At 36.6% G+C, this 25,060-nt stretch overlaps 1 protein-coding gene across 1 annotated transcript in view; it reads right to left on the bottom strand.

Moving 5' to 3' along the window:
- Positions 1-25,060, bottom strand: part of LOC150109076 (protein bicaudal C homolog 1-like) — a 172,091-nt gene that overhangs the window by 83,211 nt on the left and 63,820 nt on the right. Inside the window, exon 3 of the mRNA XM_090401556.1 lies at positions 18,557-18,636. Coding sequence (XP_090257682.1) covers positions 18,557-18,636 — 80 coding nt within the window. The remainder of the gene's footprint in view (positions 1-18,556; positions 18,637-25,060) is intronic.

The raw sequence follows: 25,060 nt of genomic DNA, 5'->3' as shown, positions 1-25,060 counted from the left end.
TCATTACAAAGGAATACTGTCAGCATACCTCAGACTACTGATCAATCTGCCACCTATCCTAATTACTGTGTTAAGCTCATCCAATACTTCATGCACGATATCCTCAGTATAGATACTAAATAACTGAGGAGAAAGTAGAGATACTTGCAACCTGAAGTCAGTCCATTAATCAAACACCTGTTCTTTCAGTGGCTTCCTGCTCACTGTAAAAGTTAACTTTCATCCTGATGTGTTAAGGAACCTATTAATGTCATTATGTCCCACAATTTCATATGCTGAATGCAGTCAAAACTTTAGAGTAGTCTATGAAACACATTACCATAGGAATGTCTAAATTCGTTATACTTTTCAATGATCTCTCTAAGTCAAACGATCTGAAGTCTGGTACCCATTCCTTTCCTAAAACCTGCTTTTTCCTCAGACATCTCTGCAACTTTGGACTCAATCTCATTAATAATGATCTTAAATAAAATCTTGCATGAAAGATTAAAATAATAGTTGTATAGTTTTTCAATCCTTCATATCTTCCTTCTTGTGCAGTGGTAGTCCTGAAAGTACTTCAGGTTGCAAACTTTATTTGCTAACACTTGGATAAAGGATAAAACCCAATATATAATTAATTACAATTACTTCTTAATTACAATATATATTATTGTAATTAAGAAGCTTAACAAGGCCCTGGTGAAGATGGAATCCCTGCAGAGTTAAGGCCACAGGGGATGGAGGGATAAGAGTTTCTTAGATTTCATTACAAGGATATGAAAGACAGTATCATGGCCTAGATTGGAAGAAGTCAGAAGAAGTGTGCAAAAGGTCTCACACATTATTATTAAATTACTCTGGATTAGAGAAAGATGTGGAAGTTTTTTTCACTTGGTTAGACTATAAATTATATATTTAGCTCAATCCTTTACCCAAATGCAAGTAAACAAACTTTGCACCTGAAATATCTTTAGGACAGGCAACTCATGGCAAAAGTGGACTAAGTTTTTGGAAACTGGCATACTACATAGCATTATACATGTCTGCAAGGAGATGTGCTTTGCATTATGGGATACTAAGGAAAGTGATGAGAACTAAGTCCACCTTTGCCATGAGTTGCCCCAGTCCTGAAGGTGCAAAGTTTGTTTGCTTACACTTGGATAAAGGATTAAACTAAATATATAATTTATAGTCTAACCAAGTGAAAAAAACTTCCAACATCATGGTAAAGGTGGTATAAGTTCTCATCACTTGCCTTAGTATCTCCCATAATACAAAGAACATCTCCTTGCAGACATGTATAATGCTAAGCATTAAGGGAAGAGCCACTACCCAGACCGGTTTCAACCTTTATTGAGGTCTCATCAGTGGGAGACAGACCCTGAGGTGGCAATACTAAGCTGGAAGTATGATGAGAGCCTCATGGTTGAAACCAGTCTGGGTAGTGGCCCTTCCCTTAATGCTTAGCATTATACATGTCTACAAGGAGATGTGCTTTGCATTATGGGAGATACGAAGGCAAGTGATGAGAACTTATACCACCTTTACCATGATGTTGGAAGTTTTTTTCACTTGGTTAGACTATAAATTATATATTTAGTTTAATCATTTATCCAAGTGTAAGCAAACAAACTACAATGAGTTGCCCCAGTCCTGAAAGTACTTCAGGTGCAAACTTTGTTTGCTAACACTTGGATAAAGGATAAAAACCAATCCGTGTGTTGAAGCTTAAGTGCTGTAAAGAATTCATGTTGGAGGTTTAATGGAATATTATCAGCACTGAGAAAAGATTAAAACTAATTTTAATACTTCCAATATTTCGTCTCCGTCACAGAGACATCTTCAGGGATTACAAAAAATGTTTTGTAACAACACACACACACACAAATACAATACAATAGTGAGTGAAACTAAAGACCTATCTAGGTGGTGCTCCCTCTATGGGCATTGCAGGTGGCCTAGGATGTAAAGAGGAATCTCTGATAATTAATGTTTCCCAAATTTTGGGAAGTTTAATGCAACCGTATTTGTTTAGATTAGGCTGATTCCTGAGTGCAGATGCAGTACACAAATACAATACAATAGGAAGTGAAACTAAAAAGTCCTATCTAGGTGGTGCGCCCTCTATAAGCATTTCAAAAAAAGACTGTTCTTTGAATCATCTGCACTCAGGAATCAACCTGATTTAAACAAAATACGGTTGCATTAAACTTCCCAAAATTTGGGAAACATTATCAGAGCTCCCTCTTTACATCCTAGGCCACCTGCAAATGCCCATAGATTTTTTTTTTAAATAACGAAACCTGTGGTGTGATCATAATTAAAAGAAACACACGTATTAACCACACAGTGAAAATTATTTAATTGTAAATATCTCATCCTAAGTATCCTAGGACATCATCAGTACAGTAGTTTTAAACAATAATAGGAATAACATACAGTTAGGGCGCATGATTACAATAGAATCTCATAAAACGTGCATAACGTGCTACAGTAGTACAATAAAAAAAAATTATTTAACACAATTTTGTATGACAATTTCCCATACTTTAGGAATAGTAAGAACGTCGTTGCGGTTTAGGTTTGGTCTGTGTAGTAGGGCTTCAGAACTCTCCTTGTATAAGCGTTCATGTTTATATAAAGATCTATGTAAAAGTTTAGACTTTTCCCAATGGATCCTATGGTTTGGATTTTCAATTCCGTGTTGAGAGAGGCCAGATTTCTGCAGTTTAAAAAGACGAATGTGGTCTTGATGTTCCGAAATGCGTTTCTGAACAGACCTACCAGTCTGTCCAAAGTAAGATAATTTGCATGAGCATGGAATCTCATAAACGCCAGGCAACATCAAAGGTGAGAGTTTGTCCTTAGGAGAAGGTAACAAGTTGTAAATTTGGTTGATGGGTTTGTAAGTAGTGGCAAAATTGTATTTCTTCATAATTTTAGAAAGATGTTCTGAGATGCCTTTAACGTAAGGTATGGGAATCCTATGGACTTCTTGTCTGGTTTGATGTGTGGAGAAGTGACTACTGATGATTTTTTTAGTTGTTTTAGGATTATATCCATTTAAGATGGCTGTATTTTTGATTACTTCAATATTCCTGGTTTAAAGATTCTTCAGAGGAGCAGAATTTGTGTGCTCTGGAAACTAGTGATTTAATAATGCCAGATTTCTGAGATGGATGATGAGCAGAAGAATCGTGAATGTAGCGACCTGAGAACGTATGCTTGCGAAAGACAGACGTGGCGATGGAACCGTCTTTTCTTTGTATGTGTGAATCCAAAAAGGAGATACCCTGTGGAGATTCTTTTTTCTAATGTAAAGTTGATGCGATGATGTAGAAGGGTAATTTTATCTAGACACAGTTTTAATTCATGTTCGGGATGATCCCAGACTGCAAATACGTCATCGACATATCTTAACCAAATTTTTGGTTTGGGTTCAAAAGTGACTATTTTTTCCTTAAGGTGTTCTAGAAACAAGTTTGCTAGGTTTGGTGATAAAGGAGATCCCATTGCTGTTCCTTCTTCTTGCTTGCAAATTTGACCTTTCCAGGTGAAGTAACCTGATGAAATAACAAACTTGAACAATTCTACTATATCAGACTGAAATTTTTGAGTTAGTAATTCTATTGTTTCTTTATGGGGAATGTTTGTGAAGAGAGAGACAATGTCGAAGCTGATTAACAAGTCAGTTTTTGATAGTTGAATGTCTTAATTTTTGTGTGAAACTCAGTAGAATTTTTGATTGAAGAAACTGAGTGGCCTATGTGAGGACGGAGAAAGTTAGATAAGAATCTTGATAATTTGTACGTTGGACAGCTGATACTGTCTACAACGGGTCTAAGTGGAACATCAGTTTTGTGTAGCTTAGGTAAGCCATAAATTCTAGGAGGTCTTGCATGGTATGTCTTAAGTTTTTTTGATTGTTTCTTCATCTAAGGAGGAAGTTTCATTAAGTAGCTTATTTAATTTTCTGAGTTGACGTTTCATAGGATCATAATCAAATTTGGCGCAAGTATTACAATCTCGAAGAAGTAATTCATTTTACGATCATATGAATTGGTATCAAGAACCAGAACAGTGGTATTTCCTTTATCACCTCTAGTAATGATTATATTTTTGTTACGTTTTAAGGAAATAATAGCTTTCAATTCTGATGGTGGGATATTTAATTCTGAAGGTTTGGCATTGTAGATCACTTTAGCTACTTCGAATCGAAGTCTGTTGGCTTCAATACTGGAGAGATGTTTGACATTTCTTTCTATATTATGTATGAAGTCTAAATATGGGAAACACTTTGGTGAAATCGCAAATTTATGGCCTCTTGCTAGAACATTTAATTCATCTTTTGTTAGTGGAGAGTTAGATAAATTGACTATCCATTTTTCTGTTGGTAATTTGTTAGTGATCGATTTAATAGATTAAGTTATTTAATATGTAGAGCACTATTGCTGTTATCAAAAGCTTTTTTTCCCCGAATTCTTTGAGACAGTTATAATTAATTGTAGCAATTCTTGATTTAACGTATTTGACAAGTCTGTTCCTAGTTCTGTAATATTTAAATTGTTTGTTGCTAGATCATGCTTAGACACTCGTAACTGATTGAGTAGTAAGGAATGACTTGCTTTTTTGATAGATTTTATGGGCACCTGGAGATGATTTGATGGCTTCCTTTAGTTTTGCAAATGTTGAAATAAGATTATCAAGTCTGCACTTTTTTAAAAAAGATATTCTAGCTCGTAGCTTACCCAGTTTTAATTGCAGTTTTCCTAATAAGTTTGTCTTCTGCGCTGTCATTTCCCCGTAAAGGGTAAAACTTTTTTAAATAACGAAACCTGTGGTGAGATCATAATTAAAAGAAACACACGTATTAACCACAGTGAAAATTATTTAATTGTAAATATTTCATCCTAAGTATCCTAGGACATCATCAGTACAGTAGTTTTAAACAATAATAGGAATAACATACAGTTAGGGCACGTGATTACAATAGAATCTCATTAAAAGTGCATAACGCGCTACAAAAAAAAAAAATTATTTAACACAATTTTGTATGACAATTTCCCATACTTGAGGAATAGTAAGAACGACATTGCGGTTTAAGTTTGGTCTTTGTAGTAGGGCTTCAGAACTCTCCTTGTATAAACGTTCACGTTTATATAAAGATCTATGTAAAAGTTTACTTTTCCCAATGGATCCTATGGTTTGGATTTTCAATTCCGTGCTGAGAGAGGCACGATTTCTGCAGTTTAAAAAGACGAATGTGGTCTTGATGTTCCGAAATGCGTTTCTGAACAGACCTACCTCAAGACTTAAAAACTTAAAAAACTTAAGACATACCATGCAAGACCTCCTAGAATTTATGGCTTACCTAAGCTACACAAACCTAATGTTCCACTTAGACCCGTCGTAGACAGTATCAGCTGTCCAACGTACAAGTTATCAAGATTCTAATCTAGCCTTCTCCGTCCTCACATAGGCCACTCAGTTTCTTCAATCAAAAATTCTACTGAGTTTCACACAAAAATTAAGACATTCAACTATCAAAAACTGACTTGTTAATCAGCTTTGACATTGTCTCCCTCTTCACAAACATTCCCCATAAAGAAACAATAGAATTACTAACTCAAAAATTTCAGTCTGATACAGTAGAATTGTTCAAGTTTGTTATTTCATCAGGTTACTTCACCTGGAAAGGTCAAATTTGCAAGCAAGAAGAAGGAACAGCAATGGGAGCTCCTTTATCACCAAACCTAGCAAACTTGTTTCTAGAACACCTTAAGGAAAAAATAGTCACTTTTGAACCCAAACCAAAAATTTGGTTAAGATATGTCGATGACGTATTTGCAGTCTGGGATCATCCCAAACATGAATTACAACTGTTTCTAGATAAAATTAACCTTCTTCATCATCGCATCAACTTTAAGTTAGAAAAAGAATCTCCACAGGATATCTCCTTTTTGGATTTACACATACAAAGAAAAGAAGACGGTTCCATCGCCACGTCTGTCTTTCGCAAGCATACGTTCTCAGGTCGCTACATTCACGATTCTTCTGCTCATCATCCATCTCAGAAATCTGGCATTATTAAATCACTAGTTTCCAGAGCACACAAATTCTGCTCCTCTGAAGAATCTTTAAACCAGGAATATTGAAGTAATCAAAAATACAGCCATCTTAAATGGATATAATCCTAAAACAACTAAAAAAATCATCAGTAGTCACTTCTCCACACATCAAACCAGACAAGAAGTCCATAGGATTCCCATACCTTACGTTAAAGGCATCTCAGAACATCTTTCTAAAATTATGAAGAAATACAATTTTGCCACTACTTACAAACCCATCAACCAAATTTACAACTTGTTACCTTCTCCTAAGGACAAACTCTCACCTTTGATGTTGCCTGGCGTTTATGAGATTCCATGCTCATGCAAATTATCTTACTTTGGACAGACTGGTAGGTCTGTTCAGAAACGCATTTCGGAACATCAAGACCACATTCGTCTTTTTAAACTGCAGAAATCTGGCCTCTCTCAGCACGGAATTGAAAACCCAAACCATAGGATCCATTGGGAAAAGTTTAAACTTTTACATAGATCTTTATATAAAGATGAACATTTATACAAGGAAAGTTCTGAAGCCCTACTACACAGACTAAATTTAAACCACAATGACGTTCTTACTATTCCTAAAGTATGGGAAATTGTCATACAAAATTGTGTTAAATAATTTTTTTTTTTTTTTTTTGTACTACTGTAGCATGTTTAATGAGATTCTATTGTAATCATGTGCCCTAACTGTATGTTATTCCTATTATTGTTTAAAACTACTGTACTGATGATGTCCTAGGATACTTAGGATGAGATATTTACAATTAAATAATTTTCACTGTGGTTAATACGTGTTTCTTTTAATTATAAATGCCCATAAAGGGTGCACCACCAAGATAGGACTTTAGTTTTACTCACTACTGTATTGTATTTGTGTTGTTACAAAAAGTTTTTTTTGTGATCCCTGAAGATATTTCTGTGACAGAGATGAAATATTGGAAGTATTAAAATTAGTTTTAATCCTTTCTCAGCACTGATAATATTCCATTAAACCTCCAACATGGATAAAACCCAATATATAATTAGTAGCATAGACAAGTGAAAAAACTTCCATAAAGCTTCTTAACTGCTCCTTCAACCTTATGCCTAAGTGAAGGAGGTTCCAACTCTAAATTTTCTTGGTAAGAGTGCATTTCCAAATTTCCCTTATTCTCTCTCTCTCTGCTGTACAGCTCTTCACAGCACTCTTTCCATTAGCATTGCTCCATTCCTGTCTTTGATGACATTCAATTTGATCTTAAACTTGTACTTTAGGTCATACGAAATGAAACATCCTATTATAATTCCTCTTCATCTGGAATTCTACCTCTGCACACTTATTAGCATAAAAACTTTTCCTTGTCCTCATGGCTTTTCTCACTTATCTATGTAATCTTTTAAATTCTTCAGTCGTCATGCCTCTTTGTTTCTCCAACTGCCTCCTTTCGATCAGATCCCATGCTAGATCTTATACTGATGAGTCTCTTGGTCTTCTAAATCATGCCTAGATACTTCTTGGCTGTATCTATCCTCTATTATAACCCTGATCCCTTCCCACTAGATTTTAGGTGAGTTCTCACTAGGCTCAAAAAGATTGCCCAACCATGTTGAAGTTTCTTCTGTGAACCCATTAGGGATTACTCTGACAAGTCTTGCAGGATGGGCATGACTTGGAAGGTTTCAGAGTGTTAGTCTTACTTTGCCTGATACTAGCTGATGGTCATTACCACAGTCTGCTCCTGGACAAGTATGCACATTGAAGATACTTGTTTTCCACCATTGGAGAGTCAAGATGTAATCAATCTGGTGTCTTGGCCTATCAATGTTAGATGTTCAAGTATAGGTCTGTTGTGGGTGTTTCTGAAAGCAGGTATGGGTAATAACTAATCTGTTAGCATGAGCAAATACCAACAGCCTTCTACCACTGGTGTTATGTTCATCAAGACCAAACATCCCACACTCAGGACTCACTCATACTCTTTCCCACTTTTGCATTAAAATTTCTAACAATGAAAAGTATATCCTTTCTTGGCAGGCAGTCCAACACAGTCTGTAGGTTTCATAGAACAACTCCTCACTCTTCATCGGGCCTATCTGTGTGGGATGCAAGCTATGATGATTGACACATTGGTAAGATAAGCCTCAAGTCCAATATAAAGTATCCTTTCATTAACAGGATTATAACCAAGAAAAGCTCTTGCCTCAACTTCACTCAGTGATACAGATACTTCACAATATTTTGAGTCACCTCCTGAATAAATTATTGTGACACCTCCAGGGAGTCCAAGGACTCATCGAGGGAGGTTCCTACTCTACAACTCTGTCTCCACCAACTACAACGAACCGCAACTACATCAACGTCATCTACTGCCAGCTACCACCACTAGTATTTTCATACACAATCACAAACATCCATGTCCATGGCAGGATTTGAACCTGCAGATTTGAACCTGCAGGCTAGAGAGTGGATACACTAACCACTTGGAAAAAACCATACTGTCTTTTGAAATGACCTTCTCCATTCCATCTGGTCTCTGTAATTCACAGGATGTCAGTTTTATACCTTTCCATCTCTTTACAGACTATACAAGAGTACCCATCTAAACCCCATACATTCCAGTGCCAATATAAAGTTCACCTGTGAGATTTATCCCATACTTTCTGTATGCCTCATTCCCATTAACTTATAAAGAAAAATATACTTCTTGAACAGGACCCTCTGCCTAGGCCCTGAATGCAGCTATGATTATTCTGCACAACAATCGATGCAGCATGAGATGTAACATAAGGCACAAACATTAGGACTTTGGAGTCACTGCAAGAAAAAGTGATAGGGTTGCAGAGACCCTTTCCACATATCTGGAGGGGGGGGGCTTTGATTCCAATTCATCCCACACTGACCAGGTGCGGTTTAACTTTAGCCTACTAAGGTGAGGTAAATGCCTGGGAGAGAAGACAGACTCCCATTGCTTAAGATGAAAAGAAATAGTAAAATAGGATAGATTTGTCCCTAGCCCTCAAATACTCTAATAGCACTGGAGGGAGGGGGGGGGAGCAAGAAGAAAAGAAAGGGTAGGGACCAGTCTATAGATAATATAACAGATGTATATTACATGAAGTAAGGCAGGGTCCAGCATCAGGTACCTCTGGTTTGCCACTCCCATACTCACTAAAGTGAACCCTTGAGGGTGGTGGTGGGCACATTTTCATTCCAATCTATGTTGTCATAATAGAAATCACCAATAATGATCGTTCTTTTATTAGCCAGATCAATTTGCAAATATGTTTCCTTCACTGCCCCTCACATTACCAGATCTGCAGCAACAACTCAATTTTCTATTCTGTCTGTCTCTATTTCACACCATACTTCCTCAAAACCACAGTTACTATTTGTTCCTTTTGCATCTTAAATCTTGTATGAGCATAATTCTTGCTACCATTATCAGCAATCCTCTTTCCTTTCTGCCTTATTATGTGACACCTCCAAAGGAGTTCAAGTACTCATCACAGGAGGCATTACCCAATGATTAGTACTTGAACTCCTTATTTTGAACTCCTTATTTTCAAAATAAGCTTAGCTATATAAAATAATTTTTCTGTTTTTATTTAAAGAAATTCATTTACTCCTTGAATATGGTATTTTTCAAGTTTGTTACTTTATGGCAAAAAACATACAAGGATAACAAAAATGAAATTAAAAAAAAAAAACTATTGAGAAAATAGTTACATAAGGTGTAGTTATGGTTCAATTTAACTATCATAACTTTTCAAAATTGTTGAGAATTCTGGAGAGCATTTAGCTACTAATTTAGAAGTGCAGATAGTGGCCATTTTAAAATTATGAAACCTTACTTGTACTATCTTTTATATAATACTCCAATGTTGATCATTTTCAATGAAATTTTAATGTAGTGTGGTCTGCAAAGTATTGAAAAATGAAAGAAGGCCTAAAAATAATTTATGAAGGCCTTCTTTTAATTAAATTAATGTTAAATTTAATGGAAATGTTTATGTTATTAACATTATAGTCAAAAATGGTAATCTTTACCATTATTTATGGGCAATAAATATTCATGGGGAATCATTCCATTGATCACCTACTTATAAAAAGGGTAAGTTTTCTAATTTAAAGAAATATCCTCTCATTTTTTGAGAAACGGATCTGTAAACTTATCCGGAATGTGTGCAAAAAACAAATTTTCACAGTTAGAAAAAAAGGAACTGGTGACCAAACAATGAATATTTTATTATTATTAATACCAGACCTCCATGGAGTCAAAAGACTCATCACTAGAGGCAAATAATTTGCACACAAAGCCCATCAAATCCATTCATTCCAGTCTATATTGTCATAATAGAAATCACCAATAATGATCATTCTTTTATTAGACAGATCAATTTGCCCACATGTTTCCTTCATTGCCCCCTCACATTGCCAGATCTGCAGCAACAACTCAATTTTCTATTCTGTCTATCTCTATCTCACACCATACTTCCTAAAACCGCAGCTACTATCTGCATTCACCATAATAATTATTATTATTCAGGCCTCCATGGAATCAAAAGACTCATCATGGGAGGTCCTTTCTAAGAAACACAAGTCTATCAAGACTCATCAAGGGGAGGTCCCCCCCTAAGAAACACAAAGTCTATCATACCACTCCTTAAATGCATTGACCGTTCTCGCTTTCACCACTCCATCAGGCAATGCATTCCATGGTTCAACCAGCCTCTATGCAAAGAAACCACTCCTCACCCTCTCACAGTTTCCTTTCGTAACGTCAAAGGATGGCCCCTTGTCATAACTCCATGCAAAGAACCTACTTATGCCCCTGCTCATGCCCTCCTTATAAAACTTCAGAGGTATGTCCCATGCTATCTCCTTCTCCCATTCGACAAAAAATTTCTTCAACATTAACTTGGTAACAACCCTTAACTTTAATGTCTCAATCATATCACCTCTCTTCCTCCTATTCACAAGGCTTTGCAAACTGCATTCCCTCGATCTATCCTCTTATCCTACATCCCAAAGGCCAGTTAAAATCTCAGTCTTCTCCGAACCCCTTCCAACATATCCTCATCACCATGAAAACCAGAAGATGAAATCTGTACGCAATAATCCATATGAAACCTGTTCAAGGCCTTATACAATGGAATCACAACCTCATTATTTCTACAAGTTAAGGTTCTCTGCAACATTGTCATAATCTGATGTGATGTCTAAACAACTTGCACAATGTGATCTCTGAACTTCATATCTTTGTCCACTACCACTCCAAGGTCTCCTCATCCCCAACTTTCTCCAAAATTTCTCTACTAAGTTTCATCCTGTTGTTGCCTACCAAATTTCAGAACCCTACACAACACTGAAATGACAGTTCCATACTGTTGCCTACTCAACACAATCTATTGAAGTCCTGTAAAGCCACATCTGCTTGATTCCTCATCACTCTCTTAAGTTTTGCATCATCTGCAAAAAGCTGTATATCACCAGTTAAACCCATCCCAACATCATTAATATACAAATTAAATAACAATGATCCCAAAATTGACCCTTGCAGCACACCACAAGTGACTTCTCCCACACTCAACTTGCTGATACCTATCTGATAGCAATTCACCTAATCAACTCACCAGTCAATCATACAATCCCATTTACTTCAATTTCGTGATCAACTTATGGTGTGGCAATCTATTAAAAAGCCTTTGCAAAAATTACGTATACCGATGAATATACATCTCCCTTGTCCAATACATTGGCCACCTTGTTATAATATTATACATAAGAATGTAAAAACATGACCGCCCTTTCACAAACCAATGCTGACAAGCACAAAGAATACCACTGTTATTAGTAAGTAATTAAACCACTTTTGTATAATATACAGGGTGTTCGGGATAAATTTGACATATTTATAATTAATTATATTTTTCCGTAAGTTACATGTATTAACACACACTTCTCTTCATTTAAAAGGTTGGACCCTTCTTCATTCATATACAAGATGTCAGAAAGGATGGATAGCTGGAACCCACCTGAATCATGGAAGAGAATAACTTGTATCATGATGATTCGTGCCGGCCATCAAAATAAGGATATTTCGACTGCTGCCCAATGCTCCCTGAATACAGTAAAAACAATCAGGCATGAACTAGAGACTTGCAATGGTGACTACGAGGATGTAGCAAGAAGAAAGATCCCTAGCAGACGATCTGATTGCGTTCGTACAGCAGAATTCCTCGCAAATCTGCAGGAACAGGTGTTGAAGAACCCTGGCTTTGGAATTCGGGCTTTGTCACGTGAAATGAATGTTGCAGCCTCTACTATGAAGCTTGCACTCGATGAAGACCTCCGCTACTACTCATACAAGCGCCGCAAAGGTCAGCTACTTACAGAAAAGGCCCGTGAAAAACGTTTGATAAACGCGAAGAAACTTCTAAGCAGAGTGAAACATCCTGCGGAACCACAAACAATCTGGTTCTTTTCCGATGAGAAAAACTTTTGCCAGGATCAAAAACACAACACGCAGAATAACAGATGGCTTGCATACAGTACAAAGGACATTCCTCGTGTAATGCAGACTAAATTTCCCCAAACTGTGATGGTTTTCGGATGTGTATCCTCTGAAGGCAATGTGATGCCTCCGCATTTTTTCCAAGAGGGCCTCAGGTTGACTTCAGATGGCTACGTGGAATTGCTAAACACTGTAGTCAAGCCCTGGATAACAAGGGTAGCCAATGATAGGCCGTATGTATGGCAGCAGGATTCGGCCCCTTGCCACACCTCTGGGAAAAGTCAAAAATGGTTGTCTGAAAATTTCTACGACTTCACCAGTCCAAATGTTTGGCCTCCAAACTCCCCAGACCTTAACCCCATGGATTATTTTGTATGGGGCGCAGTTGAAAAAGACACCAATCGCACTTCCAGTAATACAAAAGCCCAGTTAATGGATAAAATTAAAACAGTTTTTGCGGCCCTTCCCAGGGAGACTGTAGCATCAGCTTGTTCGAGGTTCCGAAGCAGAATTGAAGCTGTGATCGATGCTAATGGTGGTTATTTTGAGTAAATCTTGTTGATAGTATTGTAATTAACTCTGCCTGTAATGTTTTTTTGTCAATTCATTAAATTTAATAGATACAAAGAAGATTTTCTTTTTCCTTACGAAACTGTCAAATTTATCCCGAACACCCTGTATATGACTTCTCCATTACTTTAACCTTGGTATCTCTCCCTGGTATGGCTCCCACTAACGAGACCTCAATAAAGGGCAAAACCGGTATGGGTAGTGGCCCTTCCATTATGCATAGTATCATACATATCTGAAACAGCGTGTGCTTTGCATTATGGGATAGATACTAAGGCATTAGCCTCTATATACAACTAGCTCAGATGTGAATATATTTAATGCATTCACATCTCTTTCCCAAGGAAACAAAACACTGTTTTGCTTCCTTGGGAAAGAGGATTAAACCAAGTATATAATTTCTCGGTATCTTTATTATGAAGTTGCTTATACATTTCTTCATCATCCTTCACATTCCCTGGCCTATAACAACATTCAACTAAATATCACTTCCTGTCAACCTCCACATCACACTGCCTCAAAACCATTCCCATATTGCCCTCCTTCATGTCTATTTTATGTAGACATAATTTCCCTGCTACCTTCAGCAGTACTTTCCCCTCCCTTCTTGTCCTTTCTATCCTCATAAAAAAACACTATCAACCAGTGTTTATCAAAAACCTACCTTTACTGGCAGATACATCCATAAAATTAATAGAACACATAACATGTGCTTCTCTCCCTCAAGAGAGAGAATTTAGGGAGTATAAGTGAGAGGTATGGGAGTGTTAGAAGAGAGAATGGAAACAGTAGAAGAGAGGGAATGAGAGAGAGGAATAGGAATGCTAGCAGACGAGAGGATGGAAACAGTAGGAGAGACGGAATGAGAGAGAGAGATGGAAGTGCTAGAAGAGGAAAGAATGGAAACGGTAGGAGAGATGGAATGACAGAGAGGTATGGGAATGCTAGAAGACGACAGGATGGAAACAGTAGGAGAGACAGAATGAGAGAGCGATATGGAAGTGCTAGAAGTGGAGAAAATGGAAACAGTAGGAGAGAGGGAATGAGAGAGATGCATGGGAGTGCTAGAAGAGGAGAGAATGGAAACAGTAGGAGAGAGAGGTATGGGAATGCTAGAAGAGAGAATAGCAGTAGAGGAGAGGGAATGAGAGAGACCTATGGGAATGAAAGAGGAGAGAATGGAAACAATAGGAGAGAAGGAATGGTAAGCGGTATAATGTATGGCGACTCAATGATCCGTGGTGTTCAAGATAGGATGTGTGAGGAGTGTTTGCCAGGAGGAACAATAGAAACGGTGGCTATGGCAATTAAGAGAAGTGAAAGGGTGGATGAGATGACTGTGATGGTAGGAACGAATGACTTGAGTGGTAATGTAAATCAGGCAGTGAGAGATATGAGATTTTTGCTTGAGACTGTATGGAAGAAGACAGAGAGAGGAAAAATAGTATGCATGTTGCTTAGGTATGATAATGATGAGCTGGGCAGAAGAGCGGTGATATTGAATGGCATAATAGTGAGAATGTGTGACAAGAGGGGACTGGTATATGTGGATGCTTGGAGTGCGTTTCAGGTAAGAGAGGAATTGTATGCGAGAGACCATTTACATTTGAATGAGGAAGGACGTAGGCATCTGGAGAGATTGCTGTTCTGAACGAGTCAGTGTGTTCCAGGGAGGATGATAGCAGGGGGTGGCCTCTTGTGGGAATGAATACTTGGGAGAAGGGAGACGATGTCAGGTAACACTGAGCCCAGTGGAGTCTAGAAAGGATAATGCTGGGTATTATTTCTATACCCAGCATTATCCCTTCTAGACTCCACTGGGCTTAAAGAAATAATGGCATTTATATGCTTTATACTAATGCCAGGAGTATCGGGAATAAGGGAGAGGAATTGGTTGCGCAGATAGCATCAGCCTGGCCAAAAATTATTGCGATCACTGAGACATGGTTGACAGAAGGGGATATAACAACAGGAATAGAAGTCACTGGGTATAGCATTTTTCGTCAGGATAGGAGGGGAAAGCGTGGTGATGGGGTACTGCTTATGATAAGTGATGACCTATGTCCTCTAAGAGTGGAGGCTTTGGAAGGAAGTGAGACAAATGATTTTGAGAGCGTATGGTGTGAGGTAGACAAGACAGGATATTTAGTGGGGTGTTGCAACAGACCCAGGAGCACAGAGGATGGGGACCAGGAGATGTTTAGACAGCTAAGTTTGGCAAGTGCAAGAAGAAAGATTGTTATGGGAGATTTTAACTATAGTAGTATAAATTGGAGAGAGGAAGATGCATGTAGCAATAGGGGAATGGAATTTCTAGAATTCTTGAGGGACAAATGTCTTAGGCAACATGTAACAGAGGGAACAAGAGGTTCAAGAGTTTTGGATTTGATTATAGCATCAGAAGAGTTGATAATAACTGAGTTGACATCTCTCCCACCGGTTGGAGAGAGTGACCATATGGTTTTGACTTGGAAAATGAATAAACATGCAGGAGTATCAAAGAGACGGGAACTTATGTGGAATTATAAAGCAGGTGATTATAATAGTCTTAGACGTCAACTTCAGGAAGTTTCATGGAGGGAGGAATTGGAAGGCCGGGATATCATTAGTGTGTGGGAAATTGTGAAAGAATATTTGTTAGCAGCAATGGTAAGTTGTATACCACGAGTGAAGGAGAGGACACAATTTGGAGTAAATTGGATGACAAACAATATTAAACAGGAATTGCATGCGAAAAAGAGGCTATGGAAGAGATATAAGGAGACAGGTGAAGAGCAGATGCATGAAGAATATAAGACACAGGCCAGAAGAGTGACTAGTGTGGTAAGGAAAGCGAAACTGGAATATGAGAGGAGATTGGCCCTAAGATCCAAAGAAAATCCTAGGGAATTTTTTTAGCTATGTGGCCAGTAGGAGGATAAATGACTGTGGAAGAATGATATTGTGGGATAAAAATGGGAATAGAGTGACTAATGCAGAGGACATAGTGGAATTGTTCAATGAACACTTGATTGGAGTATTTAATCCTAGAGGAGTCAGTTTTAATGCTAGAGGGATAGGGCTGGTTCGAGGTTTAGAGGTACAGGAGGAGAGTGTGTTTCAGATACTGGGTACTCTGGACGTCAGTAAAGCTTTGGGACTGGATAGTATTTCACCACGAGTTTTGAGAGAATGTGCTAGGGAACTGACAGTGGCTTTAACCTGGCTTTTCAATGAAAGTCTGGCTTTGGCAAAGGTGCCCACGGAATGGAAGGAAGGTAAGATAGTGCCATTGCATAAGGGTGGTAACAGACTGGAAGTGTCTAATTATAGGCCAGTCTGTGTGTCATCAGTAGTTGTTAAGATCCTGGAGAAAGTGGTGAGGGACCATATACAACATTGGGCAGATGAGGGTAATGTTATCTGTGAGAGACAACATGGATTTATGAAAGGGCACTCTTGTTTTAGCAATATGCTAGACTTTTATAATAAAGTTACAAGAAAATTAGATGAGGCAAAGGCATATACTGCAATTTTCTTAGACTTTACAAAGGCACATGACAGGGTGCCCCATGATAAGCTGATATTTAAGTTGCAGCACATGGGTCTGGATGTCATTTTGGTCAACTGGATTCAGGACTGGCTGTCTGATAGGTATCAGAGAGTTGTGTATGGTGGAGTAGTTTCAAGGAGGCAGAGGGTTACAAGTGGGGTCCCACAGGGCTCAGTACTAGGACCTATATTGTTTAACCTTTATATCAATGGCATTGCCAGTGGAGTGCAAGGGGATATTCAGTTGTTTGCGGATGATGCGAAGCTGGGAAGGATTATTAGTAATAGTGCAGATGTGGTAGCCCTGCAAGAGGATTTAAATAAGCTAGATAGATGGGCAAATGAATGGGGGGAGGTGTCAGTTTAATGCAGCAAAATGTAAGGTCTTGAGGTTTGAGAAACTTCGATGGGACACTGCATACTCTATGGGAGGAGTTATACTGGAGGAAGTAGGGGAGACAAGAGATCTGGGGTTGATCAAGAGATCAACCCCAGATCATTAGATGGCGTTTACCAATACCTTGTGAATGTAATCAAACATACTTTGGGCACACAGGCCATTCTGTGGAAAAAAGATTTAATGAACATCAATATTATATTGAATACATGAAACCTCAAAAGTTTGGTCTGGCACAGCATAGTATTGACACTAAACACAAGATCCAGTGGGATAAAGCTCGTCTTCTCCATCGATACAGGTTTAAATATGAATGCCTTTTCAAAGAAAGTTGCGAAGCCTTTTTTACAATTGCCAAATCTGAATCTGAACAATCATTACTCTCTCCCAAAAGTTAGGAGATTCTTATCTTATGTAACTATCAAAAATAGTTTAATAAAATTTTCATTAATATTTATTAATACTAATTCTAGCATGCAGCAACAGTTTTTAATTGGTAAACCACCAGCTGCTGTATGTACTTCGTATTCCGGTTCCTTGGATTGCTTGTTTCTATTTTCAGTACAAAAAATCTGTACATTTATTTCATTAAAGTTAATTACTGTGGTTATCGTGTAATTTAATATTTATAATCGTGCCACAGGTACCTTTAAAGATACCTTTCCAGGTACCTTTTACAGGTACCTTTCCATTTCTATTCCATGTTTCATTTTTTCCAATGATTTTGTGCTGAACAAAATCAGCAAAACAATTATCTCTTTAATTTCTGATATGCCTGGCATTTGTAAACAAACAACAGCTCACTTTTAGTTCTATAACCAGTCCTATCCCAGCCACTTGTTGGTTTTGATTTTCCCACTACACCTGTCCTTGCCAAATCACCTTCATTACCACTTACCAAATATATCCACTGGGTCTCAATTACCCTACTTACACCTTGATCTATTCCATTCCTATATTGATCATCCCCGTACATACATACATTCACTATTAATATCACCACCATCATCCATTCTTCCTATTTTGACAAAATTTTATTTAATAACTGTAGTCATATGTTTATTGGTCCTACAAGGACCAATATCAGTGGCTAATTATTTACCATATAAAATAAACACATGAAATAAGTTTTCATGATTACATTAAATAGTAAGATTGGATTAACTGAAGTTGTACAAGTTCTTTAAAATACAGCTTATTCAAATGGCAGTATAATACTGCACAGCAGAATATTTCTGTTCAGGAGATCCTCATTCTAGAATAAGGAAACATGCATTTGATATTCTATGATATATATATATATATATATATATATATATATATATATATATATATATATCATTTTAACAATGAACTTTTAAACTAAAAACGCTAGATGTTATTAGATGTCCATCCACTGAAATTAATGAGCAAACACGACGTCAAAGAAATAATAAGCAATATAAAAATAGACCCTATATTAAAATTACCTTTATACCAAAAACAGCCAGGACCAGTTCCTTGGCAGAATTTACATCTTCTGAAGGACCACAAATTTTTACATGGGGATCTGTAAAATGAAATTAATACACTAATTTAAAAAAAAAAAAATGAACAATACACTTATTTCAGATTTAGAAAGAGAGAATGATTTATGTTTACATCAACAGTATTGAATCATTGACAGATTACTTTATAATAATAGTACCTCCATGGAGTAATGACACTCACAGGAGATCACTTTATGCTACACAATCCACCATAAATATTTTTATGGTAACTAAGTGGTTTGCCTTTTTCAAAAAAAGACAACATTTCTGGGAGAAACTCTTCTAAATCCATATGAAAGTGGTTAACCTAACTCCTGTTTTCATCTTTTATCCAAACATGAACATATGAAGTAGCATTATAATAGGCTATTTGCATATGATGACAAGTAATATCACAAATTGCGCTAGTATCCTATAATGCATAGCACGTCTTTGTTATATTTAATCTGTTTTATTGTTTGTCCTTGGAAAAACAGTGTTCTATTGGATATTATTACCCTAAGATCCCATGGAGTCAGACCAGACTCATGAGATACTTTTGTCATACACACAGATCATACTGCGTCTTAAATACACTGAAATTTCTCTGCAGACACCACACTCTCATGCAAGGCATTCCGATCATTTACAACTTTACATGCAAAAAACCTGCTTCTAACTCCCTTGTTCACACCGTCCTTATACACCTTCCAGGGATAACCTCCCCTTATCTCCCACCATTTTATGAAAAAACTCTTCACCACTGATCCTATAACAACCCTTTACCAACTTATATGTCTCTATCATATCACCACTCTTCCTCCTATGTACTGGACTCTAAATTGCATCTTTTCAACCTTTCCTCAGATTAGAATTCCAGAGATCGGAATTCGCCTCTGAACCCTTTAAAAAATCTCTTTATCCTTTTGAAAACCAGGTGACCAAATCTGTGCACAGTAGTATGTGTAGCCTAATCAAAGCCTTATACAATGGAACAAGAATCTCCTTACTTCTACAAGTCATGTCTTCAGCATCATTCCCAGAATTCATTATATTGTCCTCACAATTTTGACAACATGTCTTCTTAATTTTAGATACTTATTCACCATCACCCCAAGATCTCTTATTTCCTCCACCTCCAACAATATATTCCCACCAAGTGTAAATTCGACATCCCATCTTTGTTTTCCAAATTATAAAATCTTACATTTTGCAATACTGTACCGGTATCCCCACTTCTGTGCCATTTCACTCAATCTATTCAAGTCCTCTTGTAAGGCAACAAGATCTGCTCTACTCCTCATAGTTCATCCCAACTTGCATCAGATGATGCAAGCTGTTTTCAGATGATGCAGTTTGCATCATCTACAAACAACTGAATATCCGCATCCAAATCTTCACCATTATCATTAACATACAGGTTAAACATCAATGGCCCTAAAACAGACCCCTGAGGCATACCATTAATGACTTTCCTCTTACAGGGTATTGCTCCCCTATGCACAACTTGCTGATACCTATCAGATAGCCAGTCTCTGATCCAATGCACTAATCTAATATCCAACATCATCCATTCTAGTTTGGCTATCAACTTATGTAGTAATCTATCAAAAGCCTTTGCAAAATCTAAGTATACTACTGTGTATCCATTTCCTTTGTCCAATGAAGCCATCACCATATTGTAATATGGTAAGTAGATTACTAATACATGACCTCCCTTTAGCAAATCCATGCTATCCATCAAAGATAATACTATTGTTATCAACCCAATTCTGGATCCTAGTTCTTACCAGCATCTCCAGCACTTTAACCACAACTGGCATACAGATAGGCCTATAAATTGATGCTCGAGTTCTATCACCTCCCTGATGAAACTGCACAACACTCAATCCACCAACTACACCAACGCCATCTACTGCCGACCGCCGCCACCACCACCACTAGTTTTTCCAGACAATCACAAACATCCATGTCCACGGCGGGATTCGAACCCGCAGCCTTTTGGCTGGAGAGCAGATACGCTAACCACTCGGCCAGCCGAATGGTTAGCATATTATTAACATCAAGTTGGCTCAATTCCCCCTATACCTCTTGCTCCCTTATAGCCAGTCTCCTCTTCATCAACTGCTCTCAAACTCTCCATGATGTCACATTCACACAAGAATGAAACACCTTTATGAACTGCTCATCAGGTATCTCCAATATATCTATCGCAGCAGTTGTTCTTATACTATTTTTTCCAATCAGTGTCATCCTTCCATAATCTCTTTTTGCTGGCTACATATCGAAAGAGCTCCCTAGCAGGGCCGGAGGAAGCAGGCATGCAGGCACCGCTACGAAGGGGGCACCATTCATAAGTTCATTTTTAAGAAACAAAATTTTTATCATGAAAACAAAAAAATCTTAGAATGATCAATATTAAAATAAATATTGGCCAGATACACCGAATAAAAATTTAAAAAAATTGTATATTGCTGCCTCTTTGATCAGCCAGCTGTTTACAATTTTGCAGCGAAAACAGGCTAAATGCTTGCCTAAAGAATGTTGTTTCTACTGCAGTCTATCTAAATTGAAATGGTGAACGGTTTTTATGTGCAGAAACGAATTTTCGTACAAAACATTTGTTGCTAGTTAACCAGTCATATGGTACGCATCTCAGTAGGCTACTGACAGTAGCGCAGTGCAGACTATTATTTCGTCTCTGTGTCATGTTGTGTAATAATTTCTTGTGGGTATAAAATAGAAATGGAATCAAATTTAAAAAAGTTATCCGGTGCCCAAAATCGTAAGCATCATGCTGCGAAAGCAGATGTTAAGAAACAAACTGGGGCTCTTAATAAATTTGTTAAAATATTCTGATGCAGATTATAATTAACTCGATACATCAGAAATCAGAGTTGAAGAACTGTGTACATCATCCAGTTTGCATGAAAGTACTATTGCAACTATTGAACAAGATAACAAGATGCATGATTTAAGTGAAAAATAGTTAGAAGATTTAGTTGTAGTTGACCACAAAACTAACACATTGTTAGTCTTTGTAAATTTAGAAGATCCAGGTGAATGCGGAAATATTGATGAAAAATTACGAGTTGTTTTAATTGAAATGGGGCCTGTTGAAAAGAAAAATATAATATATCCCAGAGATATATATGGTCATAAATTTGGCAACACATATTATAATTGAAAAATGGAAAACGGTGACCTCGTGCCAAGAACATGGCTCATTTATTCCGAAACTTTAAATTCTGTTTTTTGCTTTTGTTGCAAACCTTTCGCACCTACCGAATCAAGTAGTCTTGTAGAAGGCTATAACGATTGGAGAAATGTAAGTACAACTTTGCATATACGTGAGACTAGTTTAACTCGCATGAAAAATTTCTTAAAATGGAAGGAAGTTGATAAAAATTTAAAAAACAAAACTACTACTGATTGAGAGACTCGATGGAAAAGAAACATTGGATGAGTGTTTTAGAACGCTTGATTGAAATTATAAAATTCCTTGGTAGCCAAAATTTAACTTTTCGCAGATCATCTGATAAATTATATGAAAGGAATAACTGCAATTTTTTAAAATTAGTCGAACTGTTTGCGAAGTTTGATCCCGTTATGGAAAATCATGTTGAAAGGACCCTACAATGAAACAATAGAGTACACTATTTGAGTAAAGACAGTTAAAATGAAATATTGAAAACTTTAAGTAATGCAATCAGGATATAATTTTATTATCAATTCGAAAATCTAAATATTATTCCATAATTTTAGACTGCACACCTGATGTAAATAAAACAGAACAAATTACCATTATTATTCGCTTTGTTTCCTGTGACAATGGAAATGTTAAGATCAGGGAAAACTTTAGGTTTTGCAGATATATCAGATTCCACAGGACGTGATTTATGCACAACAATAATGGAACAACTGGAAAAATGGAACATTCCCATTGAAGACATGCAAGGTCAAGGGTATGACAATGGGGCAAATATGAAAGGGGAAAAAATATGCTTTGCTTTAAAACAAAAATCCTCGAGTTTTTTACATGCCATGTGCTGCTCATACTCTAAATTTAATCATTAATAATTCAGCCAAAGTGAATGCAGATACGATTAGTTTCTTTGCAATTATTCAAGAAATATACAATTTCTTTTCATTCTCTTACAAACGTTGGGCAATCCTTTTAAAGTTCGTAAAAAAATTAACATTGAAACAGCCATCAGATACGCAATGGGAAAGTAAAATTAATGCAATCTGCCCTCTATGATATCAGTTACGAGAAATTTACGATGCACTTTTTGAAATTTTAAATAATGAAGATTTTAATAAAGAAACTCAGCATGAAGCACAAACATTATATGCTAAAATAAAGGACTAAAAATTTATTTGTTCTCTTATGACTGGGCATGATTTACTTAACAGAATAAACCCTGTGAGTAAAATGCTTCAAGACAAAAATATGAACATTACATTTGCTTTAGAGTCTATCGAAAACTTTAAAATATTCTTACAAAAGTATCGATCAGATACAAATTTTAAAGAAGTTCTAAAACGGCAAAAGAACTGAGTGAAGAGGTGGACGGAGAACAAGAATTTAAAACTGGTATGGAAGTCCGACGACAAAAGAAGACACGGAAATTTGACTACAAGCATCATGATGAAATGCCACAATCGGCAGAAGATAAATTTACAGTGAATGTGTTTTATACATTTCTAGACGTTGCAATGTGTTCATTAATAGAACATTTTGAACAACTAAAAACATATTATGATAATTTCAATTTCTTGTCTAGATTACTACAAATTAATAACAAAGATTTACGAAAAAATTATGACGATTTAGAGATTCTCTTGAAGGACGGCGACAATAAAGACGTAAATGCAATAGAACTATATGACAAGTTATGTACTTTTCGGGATATTTTTCGGAAGGATAATTTAAATATTCAAAACCCTTTCAATATTCTTAATTTTATTTTGTCCAATAATTTATCTTTTCCTAACTTTTCGATTGCTTTAAGAATACTATTAACCTTACCTGTTAGTGCAGCGAGCGGTGTACGTTCCCTTTCCAAGTTGAAATTGATTAAAAGTAGGTTTTAATTTAAAACCTACTTAAGAACAAGTATGTCACAAAAAAAGGCTTGTCAGTTTGACGTTAATAGCTATTGAAAATGATATATGTGTGGAATTAGAGGTTAAGACCATTATTTCTAATTTTATGAATATACAATCAAAAACCCTAAAATTTTAATTTTAAAAAAAAATTTCAAGTATATTTATGTAATTTAATTTCTGTTATTCTGTAAAGATGTTATTTTTTGAATACTTATATTAAATGTTCTAATTATTTCTGAATTCTTTTCTTATTTTCTCATCTATCTTGAGTTTCTTTTATTTTCCTAAAAGATAGTTCCACTTATAAAAATTATTAAAAAATTTTTACAAGTTACTAAGAATTTAGTAACTTGTAAAATGAAAGAATTTTTTAAACTTTAGTTCAAATAAATTTTAACTTTAATTAAAATTCATTTTAATTTTGTTAGCGATTCAGGTCGGTGAGAAGACTATAATCCCTGTATCATTACATTCAACGATTAAAGTGAAGTAGCTTTATCATAATTTGCTTTAAATTTGAGAATTTTTTGAATATTCGGGTTTTTAACAATTATCCTGCCTAGTCAACACCCCCTTGTTCGTTACATTTAGCGAACCAACATGTGGCTGTTCTGTCAAAATTTATTTAAGGAATTTCAAATAATTTAAATTTTTATTATCATAAAAGAACCACACAAGCCCGGATTGTTACAGGGGCGTTTTAGCTAGACATTGCATGCGGGCGGCAAAGACCCTAGCGCCAGCTCTGCACCCTAGGATTCTTTTTCAGCTTCATTAGCTAACTGCTGCTCATACTTCACTTTTGCTACCCTTACCAACCAAGTTGCCCTCCTTGCCTGTTCTTTGTAATCCTCATGAAATTTATTATCATCACTCCTCTTATGCTGCCTCTATAATGCCTTTTCCCTCTGTATCGCATGCTAAATCTTTTCATTCATCCATTTCACACCTATCTTATTTAACCTTCTGACACCCTTGGAATACATTTAGACATTGCTATTGCTTCTACTAGAGAGTTCCTGAATATCACCCAAGCTGCACCGATCTCCTTTCCAGCCAGCTCCTCATTCCATGCTACACCTGCAAGCCTTCTCCTGACCTTCTCATAATCACCAACTTTGTATGGACATAATTCCTTTTGTAGCACTCCACCTCCCTTTTTACCACTCTTAAAGAAAGTTGGCCTTTTTATCTTCCTGAAATATATCATAATCTTCCATCCATTCCTGTCAGGTTGTTATTTTTATCGAACCATGTCTAACTTATTCCAACATTTTTTGGGTGAACAAACTCACTGAATGCAACCTTTTCCCTTGTTTCTAATACTTCTAGCATTTGTATACAAACATAACA

Source organism: Typopeltis vanoorti, chromosome 2, assembly GCF_054136105.1.
Source record: "Typopeltis vanoorti isolate ZY-2024b chromosome 2, IOZ_Tvanoo_1.0, whole genome shotgun sequence".
NCBI classification, from domain to species: Eukaryota; Metazoa; Arthropoda; class Arachnida; order Uropygi; family Thelyphonidae; genus Typopeltis; species Typopeltis vanoorti.
This window is presented reverse-complemented; position numbering and strand designations above follow the sequence as displayed.